We start from the raw sequence: 19,156 nt of genomic DNA, 5'->3' as shown, positions 1-19,156 counted from the left end.
TTTAGTTCACAAAACTGTTCATCCAATGAGGCCTGAAAGGGGATAGGGAGAGAGAGGACATGCGAACCCATGGAAGAGAAAAAAGTAATTGAGAATTAAATTTATACGTATCTTCAGCCTTTTGTTTAATACTGCATCTGGCACTGTGATGAGTTGATGCAGAAGGCTGACAGTGTGGGAGCTCATTGTTAGGAAGCTGTATCCCTCTCAGCTGTAGTGCTCATAAAACCTGTAGTTCACAGGTATGATATAACTCAGCCCCAAAAGACATGGGTTTCATTTTGCACCATCGGTCAAGATCTGTGATGTAGGTGAACAATTGGAGCATTGGTTGAAAGTACACACCACAGAGCCAGAAAGTGTAAATACTGCTTTTTATAAAAACCTTTATTTTTGAAGTGGCTAGTTTAGATACCAAAGTTCTTCAGATTGTTAGCTGTATCAAGTGCTTACTCTTCAGACAGCGTGCCCAACCCCTTGAGAAGATCAAGCGTGTAGATCAACAGCCCAGTGGGGTGGACTATCTAAGTTTTTCCCATGTTTATTTGCCAAAGACAACTGGAGCAGATGTTTATGCTTTCAGAGGGCTGGCAATAATTCTGCAATCTGCTTCCCCCTTGCGGATTTTGTGATTTTGTTTTTTGACAATGGTTTTGTTACATTGTCCCCTGTTCCAAGCTAAAACATCCCAACACACTACACCACAGCTGTCTGCTCTGAGCCATGCTGGTCAGAAACCCAGGTCACTTATTAGAATTATAAGGGTAGGAGAGAGAAGGGTAGAGAAAAACATAAGGACCCTCAGCAACAGTAGGGCAGTAGCAAGGAAAAGGATAACTGTGGGAAACCAGAGGAAAAAATAGAAAAGAGTACATGCAACAGTTAAGAGCAAATTGAGCAACAGGAACAGCAATAAGAATGCAAGGATAAACAGGTGAGGGAAGAGAAGAAGCAGAAACAAGAGGGAGGAAGAGAAAAGGGAGAGCATGGAACAAACAAGAAATAGGTGGTTCTGAAATACAATCTAAGCTTTAATTCCTAGCACACCAGTTCTCTCTTCAGGCTCAAGGTTAAGAATGTAAATGATTTGTCCCATTGTGCCAGGAGAGGAGGGAAAGAAGAGGAGCTGAAGTAGATTTTTCTCATGATCAGTCTCTACTTTTATCTTCTGTACCCAAAAGCAAAGTCACACCAGCCCTGAATTCAGAAGCTTGAATTCAGCAAGACAATAGATGGGGCCAGAGCCCAAAGCATCATCTATTTCTTTTGTGTCTCTTTAATTTCAACTTTAAGGATCTCTCCTTCTCCTGGTTTCGGGGATGGTGACATACTAATGATCAGAGACTCCTTACTGGTTCCTCTCTGCATAACTGCAGGCTTAGCATCTGCCTTTGGCTCTTTCTTTGGAGCAGGGGGTGCAGAGGAGGCTGTGGGCTTCTCAGGCATCTTCTCCTCTTCTTTAGGTTTAGTCTCTGTTTCAGCTTTAGCTTCCTAGAAACAAGAAGTTTAGTGTTTTCCAATACTGCAGAAGAAATTCTGGAAGTAGTTCTATTTTGTATATGCCATGGAAAGGCACAGCATGGCAACTGTGATTAATGGTATGCAACATATGTAAATTTCTATTTAGATGCTTTAGAATCAGTTTCTAAATGAGAAATGTAATTTCAGAATTAGAATATCAGTGTAAAACCTAGGAAAAGTTTGTGGATAATGATAGTATCTGCTTCTTACTAATACAGAGGGATGAAACAGGCCCATTTTGGGGCACAGAACCCTGCCTCAGGTCTTGCCTTCCTTTATGTACTTACACTAGTGGAGAAAGAAAAAGTGTTACGTAAATCTTGGCATACTACCCACAGCCCCAGTTCCTTGGCCAAGCCTATTTGCAATTAAGTTCACAAGTAACATTAAACTGAGCAATGTTTCTGCTCTAATCATAGTGTTGTAATTATTTGTGTAAGTTCTTTATTTAACTTAAATAAAACCCCAGCCAGTTCAGCTATAAAGAAAAGGATTCTGTCAACTTTGGGTAAATATGTAGAACTGAGCAGGTTCTTATTAACATTAACATTTCTCAGAATATAGTATAATGTTGGAATTATTTTTTATCAGTTAAAATAACAGTTTTCTCATAAGTGCAATATATTAGAGATTTAATCAGTTTTGTCTATGTGGGCTATACTTTACATTTTGTCTTCAGGATTTGTAAAAACCAGAGATCTGACACTGAATTGGAAAGTTCACTGCGTGCCCGAGTCAGCTGGATCAGATTACTGTGTTAAGGTATTTCTGTATTTACTGTTGTTTACATAAAATTAGAAGATCAGATGCCCCCGTGGCCTTTGTAAAGTCTATTTTATAGACTTTGAGGATTTTTGTTTGCTTGCTTTTTTTTTCTCTGCTCTGCATAGAGTCCAGGTTCACAAAGATTTGAGCCAAATTTTAAAATCAGTGTTTACAGAGATTAGGGAAGTGGTTATATCTCAGCTACTGGGAGTTTTTGCTGTTGATTGCAGTGTCTAAATTTTCATCTACTCTGTTTGCCCAAGCCCTCCCAGTATCTTTCAGCACCTGGAAGATTCTACTCTATCTTCTGTGGCTTTACCTCAGCATCTTGTTGTCTCTTCAGCTGCAGCAGCTTAGCAAGGCCATCTTTTCCTCTGGCTCCAAGCATTGCTTTGAACAATTTTGGAGTTTCCTGTTTCTGCCCGAAGAGACTGGCCAAGCCTCGTGGTTGTTGTACTGGTGGTCCTGGAGGAGGTTTCCCCTTCTGTTTCAGCAGCACCCTGGAGATGGAAGGGAATGAGGACACAAAACAGTGCTGTGAAGATGAGCAAAGTTCCTGCTAAGCTGAAATACCACATTCATGCATGAAAATCTGGCAGCTTTTACAGACGAACTTTATTTGGTTCCCAGGTCCAGTGATAAGAGCAAAACTGGAAATGGTAAGGGTTTTACCCAGGCTCTGGTAGAGTTGGAGGAAACTGTTCAAATTTAGAGTTACTTATCTATATCCTGGAGAGTAAACAGGTGCTGGCTCAAATTAAGGTGTCACAAAGCAGATGAGAGTTTTATAGGGAGAAAAGAGGTGTGGAGGGGAATGGGTGCCCCATACCTCAGGTGTCAGTCTCTTGCCTGGACTTCTGGATGCAAATTCAGAGAGCGTTTAATGCACCATTGGGAGTCCAGCTGATACTTGTGGAAGTAATAGTTTACCAAACTAAATTCCAGCATGGCTCATCTCTCATGGGTCAAGTTAGACAGTGGTACTTATTGGTCTTCTTCAGTAGAAGAAGACACCCTGAAGATATAAACATTACTGCCAATCATATGACAGACTAGATTTTAACACTGTTCTGTAGCTGTACTGGTTTGCAGCCATAATGACAAGAAGTGAGAATGAATGTTGAGGGTAAAGATTAGATGACAGATCTGAGATAGAGGAAACCAGTGAAAAGCAGAGGGTTCCCCTGCTTTCAGTGTCTATTAGATTACTGTACAGTTTTGAAGGCAACTTTTCTATCCTTACAAGGCTTAAAGCTCTTTATGAACAAGGACTATACCTGCAGTCTGTCATACAGCAAATCCTATAATATTATAATTTTCTCCAGCATCTTCTACTTTAGTACTTGAGTAATTTCAGAAGTGGAGCTTTTACTCTTTTTTTCAGTTTTATTGTCATAAATTAAAAAAGTACACTTCAGCAACTTGCATGGCTTTGTTATGTAAAGACATGGGTATCTGGCAGGTGGTGACAGAACAAATTTCTTGCTTGAATAAATCTTTTGAGTTTTGAAATAAACTCAGGAGCCTTTTAAAGTTGTCAGATGGCCCCAGAGAACTCTAATGTAAACCTACCAGGGCAAAGCAACTGGCAACTTCTTTCCAAAACTGAACATAACTGCAATCCTTATCAAATCAGTGCACACATTTCCTCTTGGTGCCTAGTTTTGGCGGAATTAGTGGACACCTAGACAACTGGGCAAAATACTTGGCCTTCAGCACAGGGCAGGTACTGCATATGTTTAAAATTAAACAGAATATCCTGTATTTAGTCTGATATCTAGAGAGGGCTGTGAGCTCAAATGGGAGTTGCCGGTACTAAGGCTGGATGATTAAGCTCTCCGGTTGAGAAAGACTATTTGGTGGAAGCAGAATTTAATGGATTGGCAAAATATGATCAGGGTGGGCAAGAAGTCAGAAGAGGTAATGTAGGGCAGAGAGAAATAACAAGTAATGATGGTCGTACTACCGTTTAAATAGAAGCTAGAGAAAAGTCAGGAAAGATAAGTTCTGCGGACCATCGAGCACTGGATTTGTTCCACTTTTCTACCTTTTGATGCTGGTTTTGAAAATTGGGCAATAAGCACGTGCTGTGTCTAGGATCCTTGTTCCTCAGGGGCATCATGATTCTCAAGGTACTGTTGTTTGACAACCAGGGCTGTTGCAACATGCTGAATGCAGCCGTCTGCTAGCACTTCCATGAGACAAAATATCACTCCTGTGCTATGTTTAGTCTTCTCTGATGAAATTTCTGGGACCAACCTTCCAACCTTTGATAGCAATTCAAGGCAACAGTTGAGAACAATAGGAGTGCTGAAGTATACTAATGACGACAAACTGTTTTGAGTTTTTGGACCTTTTACAAGGTAGCAAGGTACTAATTTTGTCGTAATTTTATGCTTTTGAACAAAATGCACATCTTTCTAATCTGTGTACTCCCATCTTGTTGGGCCTTACTTTAAATCCATTCCTAACTGCTGCATAAGGTTTTGGAAATGCATACAATTCTGTGGGTGCATTGAAGCATATCTTTGTAGACTTAATTGTAAGTGTTTTATTGCATCTTTGAAAACCTACTCCTTAACTGGCATCTCTTCTGCAGTTTCTTTCTTGACTATGTAAGGAGTCCTGGTATGTATCCTTATCTCCTATTTGTTTTTTTACCTTAAATACAATGCAGAAGGCAACTACACTCAGGATTTCATTCTACTTACCACACTTACACAGCCCTTGGGATTCCTGCCAAGACTCTGCTTTCCACTATAAAATACCAGGCTAATCTGACCTCTAAATACAAATGTGTTTACATCTCTTACTCTTCCACGAAAGGAATTTGTCTAGAAGTCACAACTGTCCATTCTGCTTAAACTAAATGATATGAGTTAAAAACTGTTGTTAGGACATACTTTGCTTTCTTCATGAGAAGCTTTTCTGAGTCAGGGTAGTGCCTCAAGATTTCATTTAGTGTTTTCTTGTCCAGAATGAAAAGGTTTGCAAAACCATGAGCCACCACATTGGCAGTCCTTCGATTTCCTCCACCTGCAGCTAGTAGGCTGGAATGAAAATAAACATCATCAGTCACATTGTTACTTGCCCTAGTGAGGAACCTCTTTGCTGGTGGTTCTCCATTAAAGTCATTGTAAAGCTCACTTATGTACCTGGCTGTTCAATCTGATGTTCTGTAAAGGCCCTGTACAATTTGGATTAGAAATATGTTCTTGTCTCAAGAAGGCAAATTGTCGCTGCCAGTCAGGTAGATACTAAGGATTGTAAAAAGTTTTGCTACACAGAGACATTTCTTTTAAGAGACACCCACAGCAAGGCCTGCACTTGTTTTAGTCCTCACGTGAACTTGGCATTTCTTCAATTTTATTGTTGAAAATTATTTACATCAGAAGTAGGCCAGCTTTATTTACAGTGAATGAATGATTCTCCAAGAATTTTATTTTTCCTGAGTAAATAATTTCTGCCAGATTCTGGTTTCCAGTTTTCTCGCATAACATATTTCATGTTTGAATGTTGGCAAGTTGAATGATACAGATTAGGAAGGTCTTTCAGACTGACAGTTACAAATATGCCTGCCAGAAAAAGAGGAGTGTTTTGTTTTGAAAGTAAGGCATTAGACCAGTTTAGCCAGCAGCAGTTGGTCATAGGAAGGATACCTAAAACAAAAAAAATATGTCCAAATAACAATTAAATTTTTCATCTTGCATTAAACAAATGAAGAGACTTCACCTCTCAGCTGTGGTGATAAGCAAGAGAATTTGCATTCTGCTCTTAGTACTAAAATTGCTCTATCACTGTATTCAAGATCTACCCTAAAATTTTTCCCTTAAAGATTTCCCAGTGAATTAATATTTTTAGACAACCTTTAGTATTATCTCAATTTGAAATTATCAATAAAAAAATGGTCTGATCCCCATAAAACAAGAATTTATACCTATCTAAAATATTAATCAAAGTTATATAAGTATTTGTTTTAATATTAAATATATTTCTAGAACATATTTCTAAATATTGCATCATACAGATAATATATTTAATTTATAAAGGACAGTAGGAGACCTCTGCAACTGTGTGTGCAAGGCTGTTTTTACATGCACACAAAGAGTGTTTTTCTGCAAGCCAAGACAGCAATCAGTATATGAACTCAAGCTGAAAATACAGTTTAATGTCTTCTCTTTAAACAATTCTGTGCAATTCCTCAGATAGAATAAAACTCTTTGCATAATACGAAAAGCAACTAAAGAAAATTGCAAACAGCTTTTGAGCTCTGATGAATCATTTCTCAACAAGTCATTGAAAAATCATTTTTAGGCTTTCCTAACAGAAAGCTCATTTTATCAAGGTAGACGAAGACTAAAGCAATCAACTTTTTCATTATGGTGATGATGTGAGGTGAATTTTACAAGTAAAGCAGTCTCTGCTGAAAAAGAATCATCTTTGACTAAGGACAGTGTTATGTATGTCAGCACTGAATCTGTTTTGGTTAGTGTATGAATAGTTACATGACTGAATATTTTAAAATAGATACATTTGCCTTGCAATGGTTCTTGGAAATGTAATATCTATATTAATTGTGAAATTTGCTTTGTTTACCTAACATTTTTTACTTCAATTCTTAGCCTGAAATGCTGTAATATTAGTATGAGTTAATAACTTTTGAATTCTTATGCTAGCAAATTAATTTTCAAGCTATAAAGTTATCAAAATGATGACTCAGCTTATCTATTTTCTTTTTATAGCTGATCTCTGTAGGAAGCTGGTGCTCATTGAAATTAGCAAACAGATCAGGAAATGGTGTGTGTTATCAGCTGAACGTGCAGGGTTGTGGTGGCTCAACCTGGCACGTCTGTGCCTTTGAAGAGAGCTGGTAAGTCAGGAAAGAATAATAGGTCTGGATCTTGCTTCCGAGCAGGATTTCAAGCTCCAAAGGGCAAACTCATTGAAAAGCAGCAGCTACCGCTTCGAGGGAAATCCTGGACCAAAGTGCTGGAAAATGTAATCTTTCACAGAACTAAATATTCCTGGTAGTTTTGATTTTTTTAATAAAGTTTAAAATTACAAAACAGCTGAAAGCTAAAGCTGAGATCAAACATTTAGGGATCTTCCTGTCAAAAATTTACATAAGATGGAGAAATGTTTTAGTTTTTCCAGAATTACTATTTTCTGATAGGAAATAGCTCTAGTAAAATACCAGTAAATGGATGAATGAGGACATCTGGCTTAAAATGTAGCTTTCTCTGGGCTAATGAAGTGTTGTTATAACTGAATTTCTCTCTTTCTGAATTGTGTGTGCTGACAGGCTCTCATTAAGGCAACAGTCTGTTTGCTTCTGATTCTGAAATTATTTTACTTCCCCAAACTGATATCTATGCAGGGAGGGCAGGATGTTAATTGGAACTCCTATTACTTAATCTCTTTCTGTAATAATTTTCAAGGACGAAATTGGCAAAGGACGTGTTTGATTATTAGTCTTCCATTGGCGGTCTAGTATAATTCAGGGAATTTTTTTGAAATACACAGTTTTTATTTTCTTCAATTCCTTTGCCACTGGAGACTTTTTAAGCATCATTTATATGCATTTTTAACAGAGGGAGATTAAATAGCAAGTGTTTTATCAATCATATACTTAAACCACTCAGAAAGAAGCTGATGTATTTCTCTAAACAAATCTTTAATTGGAAATCAGAAGGAAATCTGCCTGATATCAGGCTATAACCACACTATGAAGTGAGGGGAAAATTTCTATGTCCTAAGTAAGTATTTCTTCCATTAAAAAATATTTTTTTCCATTTTCTTTTGGTATTCTGCATTCAGAAGACCTTGACAAAACTTACATAGAAAGGCACAATACAAACTCATTATTTTCTAGTGTTTTGCCACAAGGAAGAGTATATCTCTACCAATACACTTAGTGCTTCATGTCTGCCAATTACTGCGGTTTTTCTCCTCAAGTTTATCCACTGCCTGACATTTTATATGCAAATTACATGTGTCTGAATGGGTTTACTGCTGCAGTAGGTCAGTGATGAATAAAACAAGACTAGAAGTGTAGCGTTATAGCATTGCTGAGGGTTTTCCTGGACATATTGGCAATTATGTAAAGAGTGACAGATATTGGGAAATGAATCTTTAAAAGTCGTTGTTTCCACATGGAAACAAGCACTCACCTGTATCGGATCAAAAGTGTGAAAATCCTTTCCTTGTTTTAAAACCAATCATTATAATTTCTCAGTTTAAAATATAAAGTTCTCACTCCGTGTGTGTGTTAAATATTGGGGCTGCTTTAGTTTTTTCTTTTGTCTTTTCATTATTCAGCCTTAGTGGTGATTTCATTCTCAACCTTTCCACATAATTTACAATACAGCTTTTTGTTTGGAGGCTTTGCTCAGGTAGTGTATTGTCACACAGAGAAATAATAACCTCCAAATAACCTTCTTTCAAAGAGCTGGTATAATTTCACTTTCCCACTCAATGAAGAAGTTCTGTATCTATTGGATATATCAGATGTTTCCCACTTGAAGCCTATGCAAGTTCTGCACACACATCACTGGATAAACAGGAATGTTTCCCCTACTACAGACAGAGGCACAAGTAGAAGACAAATGTAAACCTGACACAGAGCTGATTACTGCTTTTCAAAAGGCAGATTAAACCTACTAGCAAGAGGATTAACAGTAACAGGAAAGCAGCTGGAAGAAACCAAGGATCCAGTTTATCACATGTGGCAGCATATGTATTTTATTAGTTTTCCTCAGGCCAACCTCAGCAGGGGAGTGCAGTGCCTGAAAACTAGCACTTGATTGGCTCATTGGGGAACATAGCACATAAGAGTTAATGGATTTTGCATAGCAAGCACATGGAGAATGTAAAAACCATTTGTAGCCACCAGAAAAAAATGTCTCCTCTGAATAAACTGAGACAAAGAAAAAATATGGTCTATCAGCTTTTTTCTTGTGTCGTAGGCTCTTAAATAAATATTTTTTCAAATTAGGATACCTGATTTTCATCAATTGAATCCCTACTTCAGCTCTAAATGAACTATTTTTATTTGGTATTTTAGGTTTTTTTATTGATTTTGTTGGAAATTAATTTTCATCTTTACCTTCTGCTGTTTAAGAGCACCTCAGCTCATTATACAGGCAATAAAATGCATTTGGTCCTGCTGTATTGCAGACAGTGTAACAGGGAGATGTGTCAAACCTTTAAAATACCAAAGAAGAAATTTTTCTGTATATCCCTGTGTACATTGACCAAAACATTAGTCTCAGATCTTGCCATATTTATTGCTTATGCTTTGCTTAGATTTTCCTTCACTTACCTGCATCTCCTTGCTCAATGTCCTCTTTGTTGATCCTACTTACTTTTGAGCCTCTCTATGGTAGCTGTCATGCTTACCACAGAGAAGTTAAACAACCACTGATTATTTGACCAGTTCCAAAGAAAGTATTAAAAACAGTGAGAACGTACCTGATCTCCCCAAATACAGCTCCTGCTCTTAGTGTAACCAGGACTTTTGTACCATCAGGACCTCCAAGGACTTGAACTTCCCCCTGTTTGATGATGTACATCTCTCTGCCAATCTCTCCCTGGGCACACAAACACATAAAGAGCCCATGTTTTAGCAGTATTTTTTGTTATTAGAATAATATGACAGTTTCCGGGTTTACCAATATTATGAGGCAAAGCAGCAATTTCCTTTTAAAAGTCAAAAGGCTGCAACAATGTAGCCAGGACTGAAAATGTATGGACTTGCACTTCCTGTGTCTTCCCTTTGTCCTCCAAGCCTGCATGCAGCATCTCCTTAGTAGAGTAGGATGAGATGCAACATGCATCCAAACAGGATGTGGTTCCAACAGAGTTTTATTCCCTACTATGTGTGTAAAATTTGAGAGCACATTTGTTATTACACAGAATACCTTAACTACTTTTATACTGTCTTAATTCAGTTAGGATTCATTTTATTTAAAGGACATTGTTGACCAATATATGAACTCTTTTTCTTAAGTAATATAATTATTATTTCAACAAGACAAAAATGCTCACCTTTTTGCAGACAAAGTCACCAGGTAAGTACACAATGGATTTCAACCTTAGCAGCATGTCATATATCATCTGGGTATCACAGCCCTGTTAAAATAGTTAGAGTTGATTGCTCTGTTAATTCAGTAGCAAAAGCGACTATTAGTGCTTACACTGGCTTCAAACCCCAACAATACAGGAATGACCAAGGGATTAATAAGTGGAATGCAAACTCAAATCATCATAAAGATCACCCATTAGAGCTGAGAAAAGACTGAGGGTTGTTATTTCAAATACTTATAAAGTTCTCTATGGCTGGAACATCTTTTCATTTTTTACAAAGTGAGCTTCCATACATCCAAATTTGCTGTGGAAGCTCAGTTAGTGTTATGATCAGAACTTTATGGGTCTGTTATGGGAATCTTATGGGAATTTTTTTTTTTTACTGATCCAGGGGAAAAAACCAGATCACATCAAATGTTGGTATAAATCTGTGAATTCCATGTCTTCAGGAAATGTGGAAAAACCATACAGCCATGTAACATTTATACAGATATTTCATGTGCTTTCTTAAAAATATCCTAACATGCAAATTTCCTGTATGTCAAGACTACTTTTAAAAATTCAGAGTCTTCTTAATTTTGTCTCAGAAAGCCAATTTTAAGTACACATTTAAATTTTAGCTCTGGAAAACTATCACGATAAATAAAGAGAAAGCTCCTTTGCACAAAAACTTACTAAAATGCAGCATTCACTACATGAAAGTTATGTTGCCAGAACACATAGCATGGGAGATCTTTCAGGTAGAGCTGGGCAGCATACAGCAAGGTGAAATGTGCTAAAAATTAGATTATTCTATGTCTGACTCTTCAGATTAATTAACTCACAGTCTGACCATACCATCAGCTTTAATATGTTGTCACAACAGGACTGTGTCTTAATCTTATTTACTTTTTTAAAAAATCACTGCCTTGACAAAAAACCACATTCAAATGCAGGTACTTGGCTTTATTTGTCATTAATTGAGACATTTCTTAGACTTATTTTGCCTTGCATATTTACGAACATGTCCTTAAGTATTGCAAGATGTACAGAACAAGGTTTCTGTCTCAGGAATACCACACATTTCTGCATTCTCTTGTAAAATTACTTGCTTTGAATAAGTCCACTTTATTGACAATGGCAAAGTTCACATCAATTGCAATGGCTAGTTGCATTCTTGTTGGCATCTGCTCCAGTAATTCTGATTCATCTGAAAAAAAAAAAAAGGAAGAATGGAGGAATGTCCATAAAAATGAGCTTTGTACAGAAAAATAACTTAATGGAGCTATTTATGAGTTCACGTGAGGAAGCTGCTAATAGGTTTTTACAAAGATGTTTAATATACCTTGTCTAAAATTATCACCAGAACATTATATTAATGAATTGAATTTGTGAAGTAGTGTCATATTGCTTTGTTGTTTCTTTTTTTTCCAAAGTAAGTTGAGCAGCCTCCTCTCACTTCCCTCATGCAATTCAGAAAAGGAGAAATGTGAATTTTACCCTATATCTGTATCTATACAGTTTCACTTGGACATACTAAGTAACTGAAATTGTAAATCCTTACCCAGCATTCCCTGAGAGTCCCATGTGTATTCATACCAAGTTCGAACACGATTTTGGACCAGTCTTGGAATAGAATAAGTGTTCATATAGGAGACAGTGTTATCCACACAGGAACGAAAGTAGTTCTGTCCTGCTGTTGCTGCTCCAATTACATCTCTCATCTGCAAACATCAAGTGTTGTTACACATTTCAGCAAAAATAGTCTTGATTTTAATATCTTGCCAACAACATATAAAAATAATGAAACACTTGTTTGCAAAATCACTGAATAATAGTACATTCAGCTGCATGTTTTGAATAGGTGCTTCATCCGCTCTTTCAGAAGCATTACAGATTTAATCTGATTGTGTTGGAAAGTGTAATTATGGTTTTAGAGGAATCATTTCTGGGGTTTAGCTTATTCTTCTGTCTCATATTTCTGGACATGGATGAAAATTACAGATAATGCTTTTCTTAAAAATTCATAATAAAGCTATTCTACATTTGGCTTGCAATTCAAGTCAGAAGTGAAGCAAACTGGGCTGAATTTCTCTAATAACATCATCTAACACCATTAGAACTGAGATTGTGCCACTGTTTAAGTAGTTAAGAGATCAATCATAAGTACTCTGAGCTGAAAGCTGACCTTAAAGTTTTTAGTGCAGGAACATTATTTAACATTTCAACACAAATGTAATTCAGTTTTTAGAAAGTGGATGATTTAGTGTTCATAGATATTCCATCTTCAAAAGCTGAAGTATTTAAATGTGTTTTTAGTGGAATGGCTTCATCTGGCAGCTGCCAAGGATTAGCGTCAAGGATTCAGCCATGGGCTGAATGTTGCTCTTTATTGCAAGGATTCATTTGGTTGCAATGGGAATAACAATGTTTAAGCAAGTGTGCTAAACCAGGAGTAACTCAGTTATTTTAAGAGCTCTTTGTAAACAGGAACTATAACAAACAAACTGCAATGAAGCAATTTGTGTGTTATGCTTTAAAATTTGAGTCTGCAAATGACTACACTGGTTGCAAAAACTAATCTGCAAAATCTTCTTAGGGAATGAGGCTTTCATTGACAATTACAAAAATTTAGCAATCAATTATAAATGTGAAAACTCTGAAGTTTAATTCTATGTACTTGTTTTCCATAAGAAATATTTTATATGAATGCTTTCTTTTATTTTTGGTAATTCTTGTTTGTGGATGAATTTAAAATCCTATAGGCAAGACTCTCTTTTGTGACAGTTACCTCTTCTTACACTTCTAAAGAGCAAGAGACATATGCAATTTTTAACTGTTTGATTGAAATGTTCAAATACTGTATTAAAAATAAAAATTAAATTTCAGGTTGGTTTTTTTTTTTGATAATTCTTTCAATAACAGGTATATACAAATCAAAAAGTCTGGGATGTTTTCTACAGAAACTGATAAGATACAATCTCACATAGGAACCACAGCATTTATTTTTCTGTAAGCAAGGTATTTTAAAACCTGTGGATTTAAAACTGGAAATATTTGGAAATATAACTGATTCGCTATGCTATGGTCCGTTTTTTACCCTCCTGCCAAATGAGAACCAAGAGAAATAGAAACCAGTTAATTTTCAGATTAACATATATATTATAATTTGTGGAAGAGACCAGAATTCTAGTTAGGCAAAAAGCATGGGATTTCCATTAACGTGTATTCTATTGGTAGTAGTACTGAATGTGACTTATTCAACAACTGTAATTTTTATATCAGATTTAACAGTATAGCATGAATGTCAAGGAACTGTCTCCTTGGCTGTGAGTAAGTAAAAAAAAAGGAATTATAAATAGTTTCAAGAATCATCTGTGTCCTGCAGAGTCTTGACTTTAAATCAGCTTTTGTCCAAAATAGCTACAAAAATGGTAACTGATTAAACACATCTATTTGTCAGAAGAATAAGTAGGGATGACAGTAGAATAGAGGATGGAAGCTAAACTTTTTCCCAGAACTAAACTCCGTTAAATTGAATATATTATCACTACATTGCAGTAATTTGAACATAACTTGTTATCAATTTTTTTTTTTAATGTACCTGACCAATTAAGCTGGAGAAGACAAAGACACCCATGAAATAATTCAGCAGTTGAAAAACTATCTCAAACAGCGTTTGTGGTTCTGCAAGGCCACCGATGGTGATTAAACTGCGAACCGCCCAGTAGTAACACCTCAGATACCTGTGGATACAAACAGCACTTTTGTTAGAGGCTGTAGGTACTTTTGTGGTTGAAGTTAAACATATACCTGCCTGAGTTGAGCCTTTCAGTGACACTTTTCAGTTCAAAAGACTTTCAGCATTTTTATAAAGGGTTATGAATTTGCAAATGCTACAGTTACATAAATCAGGTTGAGCTGAATGTTCTCACTGACAGCAAAATAAGAATATATGGGAAGTGCAGTACTTGCTTACTGTTTTCTAGTGTTACTGTTTTCTAGTAACACTCTATGTAGTGTTACAGATGACTCGTGTAAAAAATTGCCAAGATGGACATTACAGTGTTAGGATGCTACCAGTGAAGATGTCATGATGTTAAAAGCAGTGTAAAAATGTTAGAGACTTCCCAGCATCTCTCTGTAGCAGTATACTAGATGCTCAGACATCTGAAGGTCTCTTTCATGGCTTTCACTTGATGATACCAGTATGAATTTGTGGGAACAACAAATGCGGTGTTCTTCTTGTGTCCATTCCTACCCCTTTAACCATGCTGGTCTTCCTTCCACTCTGCTTCACAGCAGCCTTTATTGTCTCTGCCTCCTGGGTTATGTCAAAGAGAAGTTACATGCTTGCACAAGCTGTGTGTTTATCCAGCTTCTCCAAACCACTTGACTTATTCAGCACTGTAAGGTTCATTCCTGTATTAGCGTCTCCTAGTTGCTGACCTTCACTACTCCTTCTGTCACCTTAACAAACACTTTCCTGCTTTCTCCACTACTTTGCCTCCTTCCAGGGGAGACCTGTCCATTGATGGCTACAAAAGCACTTTAAGACTTTTATCAGAATTCTCTTGACCTAGAATCCAAACAAATACAGCAGTAAGCAGTGGTCAGTCACTAAGACTCTGCTTCAATGAATGGCTTATATTAACTCCTTCACGGTATTCATCTGCTGTCTGTTACTTTTCATACCGTGTGAGCTGTGTGGACAAAATTTTTTGTTCTGTTTGTACAGCCCTCTTTGTACAGCCTTCATGACAGAGCCTATTGCATTCAAGTAGAATATTTCTATTAGTATGATAACAAAAATTTGTGAAAGCAACAAAGGATGTGGACAGAATGTTTTGGAAAAGTGCCTTGGCATCTCTAAAATTCTGGTTTAAATTTCATTCTAGAACATGGCACCACAAGTAATGCAAAGCACTGTCAGAAGTATGCTATCATTTTCTTCTTTTCTGAGCAAACAAGTCTTGGTTTAGGTATACTTTTAAAAGCCTCCTATTAATTAGAAACTAACTTGCTACATTTCTGTACTATCAGACTTCAGTTTCACTGATGATTAGGAGTGGAAGTTCATTTTCCTTAATTGTACAGTGAGATTTTCTATTATTTCAGCTATGACTATTGCTTTTGAAGCAATGATGACTCCTTCTATTTGTTGAATTTTATTGAGTTTGAAATAATAATTAAAAAAACAAACATGAACCTCCCAAACACTAAAACACAGAAGAAATACTTTTGGGGATGTTCATTTTGAAATAGAAATTCTAGCATGCATCTTCTTATGCTTACCCTGAATCTGAGACCACCTGATCTGCTTGCAGACCTTGGGTGTACATTTTATTTATTTCTCTCTAGTTTTAAACTCCTCTCTTGTTAAGATATGAACTCCACTACTTTTAATAAGTGGTTCCTGTGATAATACAAATGTAGAGTTTGTTTTGTGCAAATATAAGAAAATAATCTCAAAACCAATTCCAATGAGGGTTTTTTTATTTAAATCACTCGAAAGTCTTTCCAAGTTTTTCACCTAAAATTTGCTTTACCAAGCAATTGATTTCTGCTTTTCATTATCAAGGCATTTTTTACTTGGTTGTAGAATAATGAAATGCAGTAACAATGATCATATTTACCACAGTTTTCTAGTTTTAGATTTTAACAGCCGGAACTGGCCATTTTCATTTAGAGTCCTTAAATTAAAAAATTCATTGCATATTTGCCGTCATATCATTTTTATGCAAAATGAACCTCAAGCTTATACCAATATAATATTTTCACCTGGGTTCAAAAAAAAAATCAAATATGCATGTTTCCAGCAAAGTATGCATAAGTTGAAGCTTCATCCTAGAGTTCTGTAGCATAAAAAAATAGTAAGAAAAAGATGCAGATCTGTTTTGGAAGAATGACAGATTTGAGTATAAAATGATGCCTCTAGTTTGGCTAATAGGAATTACCATATAAGGCATATTAATATCATATTTGTTTGCCATAACTGAGAATGCTGTAGTGCTTGAAACATGTATAATTTAGTAATATAAAAGTAAAGAAATTAGCATTACTTCTATTCTAGTTACTATAGGAAACAAAAGTAATTAACTAACTCCTTCACTTACAATGGCCCTGCATGCTAAGCTTGCTGACTCCACCATGACAGACAATATAATCTCATTTCTGGGAATGTCTACACAGAATGAAAGCAGCTCCTCAGAGGAATTTTTCTTTGCACTGTTGTATATACAAAACGTGAGAGTTTTTTTGATATCTGCCTACTCCTTTCTGAAGATGTAGTTAATACACTATATTCTTCTTAATTTTACTTAAAAAGAAACTTCCTACTGGCATACTGGCAAAGTCACTTGATATTCACTATCTATTAGGGACAAGTTTTCTCCATTTATGCTTTTTTGGTTTTATTTTAATCTGAAAATTACACAGTTGAAATACAGAGCAGCTTGCTTTCTTCCCTAATAAAGGGAAAAATGAGATTGTAAATTTTGTTTAAGGAAACCCAGGAAAAACAGACTCCTGTTTCAACAGTATTAGCAGCTCTGCTTCCTGCTAGCCTGTGTCTGGAAACCATCACTGTTCACCATACAGCTTACTGGCCTGCTATAAATTTACTGTTGAAGCAAACAACATGAGACAAGAAAGGAATTTTTCCCTCTGCTCATCATAGAGAGCATGTTTATCCTTCAGGTAATCAAACTATTAGATTTTTCCCTAAAATCCAAGGAATGAAAACATTCAGGAACACTGCAAGTCACTTACCTTATAATATTATGCCAATAGAAATATCTTTTTCATAAAAGACCAATTTAAAGTACACTACACTTCTTACATGGTTAATGTGGGTAAATCAAGTCTTTGTGCGTGTGGCTCTCAGTTTTTAAGGTTGTATTTACATACTCATTTCAGCCCAGGGAAGCATTATTTCAGGGCTATCACATTTGACCCTCTCACATTACAATCAAGATGGGTTTAAGCAGAGTAAAGAAGTGGCCTTTATAAACTGGTAATCCAACGACCTCCTTGGTACCTCTTTTTCTGGAGTGATGTGCCCATCAGGTAGCTGTGGGTATGATGATCTCAGACAGAACGGAGTAAACTAGAAAGCTTTAGCCTAATATGTATGGCTTCAGGTAGCAGGTCTGAAAGCATTGGGTGTGTGATATATGAGTTGGGCTGTGCATTCACAGCTTGTCTGGAAGCACAAAACTGCCTTTGTATAGCAAGTGCTGTGATTGTAACACAACAGACCTATTGCAAGAGCAATGTACAGCTGATACCCATGAGACACATTTTAAGATTTGCCAGTCTCACTGCTCATTGGACAATGCATACTAAAGAAGTGGAGTTGTTCTAGACACATACAGTGACCATTTTCTGGGACTTACAGATGTCCACTAAGTCTGTGCCCAGAGCAGGAGGGCAGCAAGCTACAGAGGAACATAACTGAGATGCAAATAGGTGCCTGAAAGAATTTCGCAGATTGCTTGTGGATGACTTGCAAACAGCAGAAGCATACCATGAGGAAAATGAAATTATTTGTTTTGCCTAAATTTACTGCTGACCTGGATGGTTTGCGTGAGAATTTTACCTCCCTAGTTTTAGTTTCTCTATGGACAGTGATGAAAGAGAGATACTTCCTTCGGACAATTCAGAACAATGATATTACATTCCTGCCTTGAATCCTTTTCTAAAGGATTTGTCCATTTTCCCCAGGAATTAGGGAGATTGATCTCTTACTTAGGTAGTTAAATTAGATTGTAAATAAACACATACAGTTCAAATTCTCCACTTAATTAAGAGGCCTTTTCAATATCATGCTGCTGTGCTTACATAGACTCTACACTATGGTGTCGCATTAGTGATGCTGCACTTCTGCATTAGGAGAGGATGAGGTCTGTCTGCCTAATTATATCAAGCTCATGAGTGCACTTCTAATGCTGGGAACACCTTGTGTGGCTAATTTGGGTGTGTTGCAGGGAAGTAAAGTAAAGACTGCCTTTTGCACATCAGGCTTTGACTGGAGGATGCCCTGCGAAAAAGCTCAAGTCTTCTTGGATTGACACTAACACTTTAGAATCTGGACAAGAACTGGAAAAGAATAGAGATAGCAGAGATTTGCAAAAGAGCTATTTTGATAATTTTTCTCATGGCTTAAGTGTATATACAGCTGTTAGCTATGGATTTAATTAATCAGTTAGTATGCCTGCTCAGTAACAGGCATGTAATCAAATTGATAAAGGAATCTTTTGCCTGTTTATTCTTTTTAGCCCGGAAAAGAAAAAAAAGTATCCTAGAAGTGTTGACATTTTTAAGAACTGGTTTTAGCCATAACTAGCAATATTTTATGGGCATAGCAGGGATTCTTCATAAAACATTAATGCCACTACATGAGTGCCAGATAATTTGCTTTGGGTCAATGTAATCTGAGACCACTAGAATTTTGGTTTATTTGTCAAACTACTTCCTGTCATTTTTTAAAATTAGCTAGGTAGCTATGTTTGCCTAATCTTCTTTCTGAATGTGTTCCCATTCTTTGTGAGACTATTTTGCTTCAAATATTGTCAACCCTGAATGCTATGTGAAAGGAAATTATGTTGTGCCATAATATATTCTGCAGCACTGGTAAATTTTCATGACAGATTTTCCCCATACTGTTCTTAAATCCTGCTCTCCAAATAAATGAATACCTAGATACCTGGAAGTATCTTATTTGATAGGTTTAAGTTCAGATTGCATCTCCAATTGTAACTAATGTTCACACAGTACCTCTCTGTCAAAAATCCCTGAATATTTG

At 36.5% G+C, this 19,156-nt stretch overlaps 1 protein-coding gene across 1 annotated transcript in view; it reads right to left on the bottom strand.

Annotated features, from left to right (window-relative positions):
• Nucleotides 1-743: 743 nt before the first annotated feature.
• The window catches only part of CNGB3 (cyclic nucleotide gated channel subunit beta 3), a 33,602-nt gene continuing 15,189 nt past the window's right edge, over nt 744-19,156 (bottom strand). Inside the window, exons 10-17 of the mRNA XM_032675324.1 lie at nt 13,955-14,096; nt 11,915-12,074; nt 11,463-11,560; nt 10,333-10,416; nt 9,757-9,875; nt 5,190-5,336; nt 2,606-2,786; nt 744-1,491 (exon numbers count right to left, since the gene is read on the bottom strand). Of these exons, the coding sequence (XP_032531215.1) occupies nt 1,258-1,491; nt 2,606-2,786; nt 5,190-5,336; nt 9,757-9,875; nt 10,333-10,416; nt 11,463-11,560; nt 11,915-12,074; nt 13,955-14,096 (1,165 nt within the window). The 3' untranslated portion in view covers nt 744-1,257. The remainder of the gene's footprint in view (nt 1,492-2,605; nt 2,787-5,189; nt 5,337-9,756; nt 9,876-10,332; nt 10,417-11,462; nt 11,561-11,914; nt 12,075-13,954; nt 14,097-19,156) is intronic.

This window comes from Chiroxiphia lanceolata, chromosome 1 (assembly GCF_009829145.1).
Source record: "Chiroxiphia lanceolata isolate bChiLan1 chromosome 1, bChiLan1.pri, whole genome shotgun sequence".
Taxonomy (NCBI): domain Eukaryota; kingdom Metazoa; phylum Chordata; class Aves; order Passeriformes; family Pipridae; genus Chiroxiphia; species Chiroxiphia lanceolata.
Note: the sequence above shows the minus strand (reverse complement) of the source record. Positions and strands in the feature narration are given on the sequence as shown.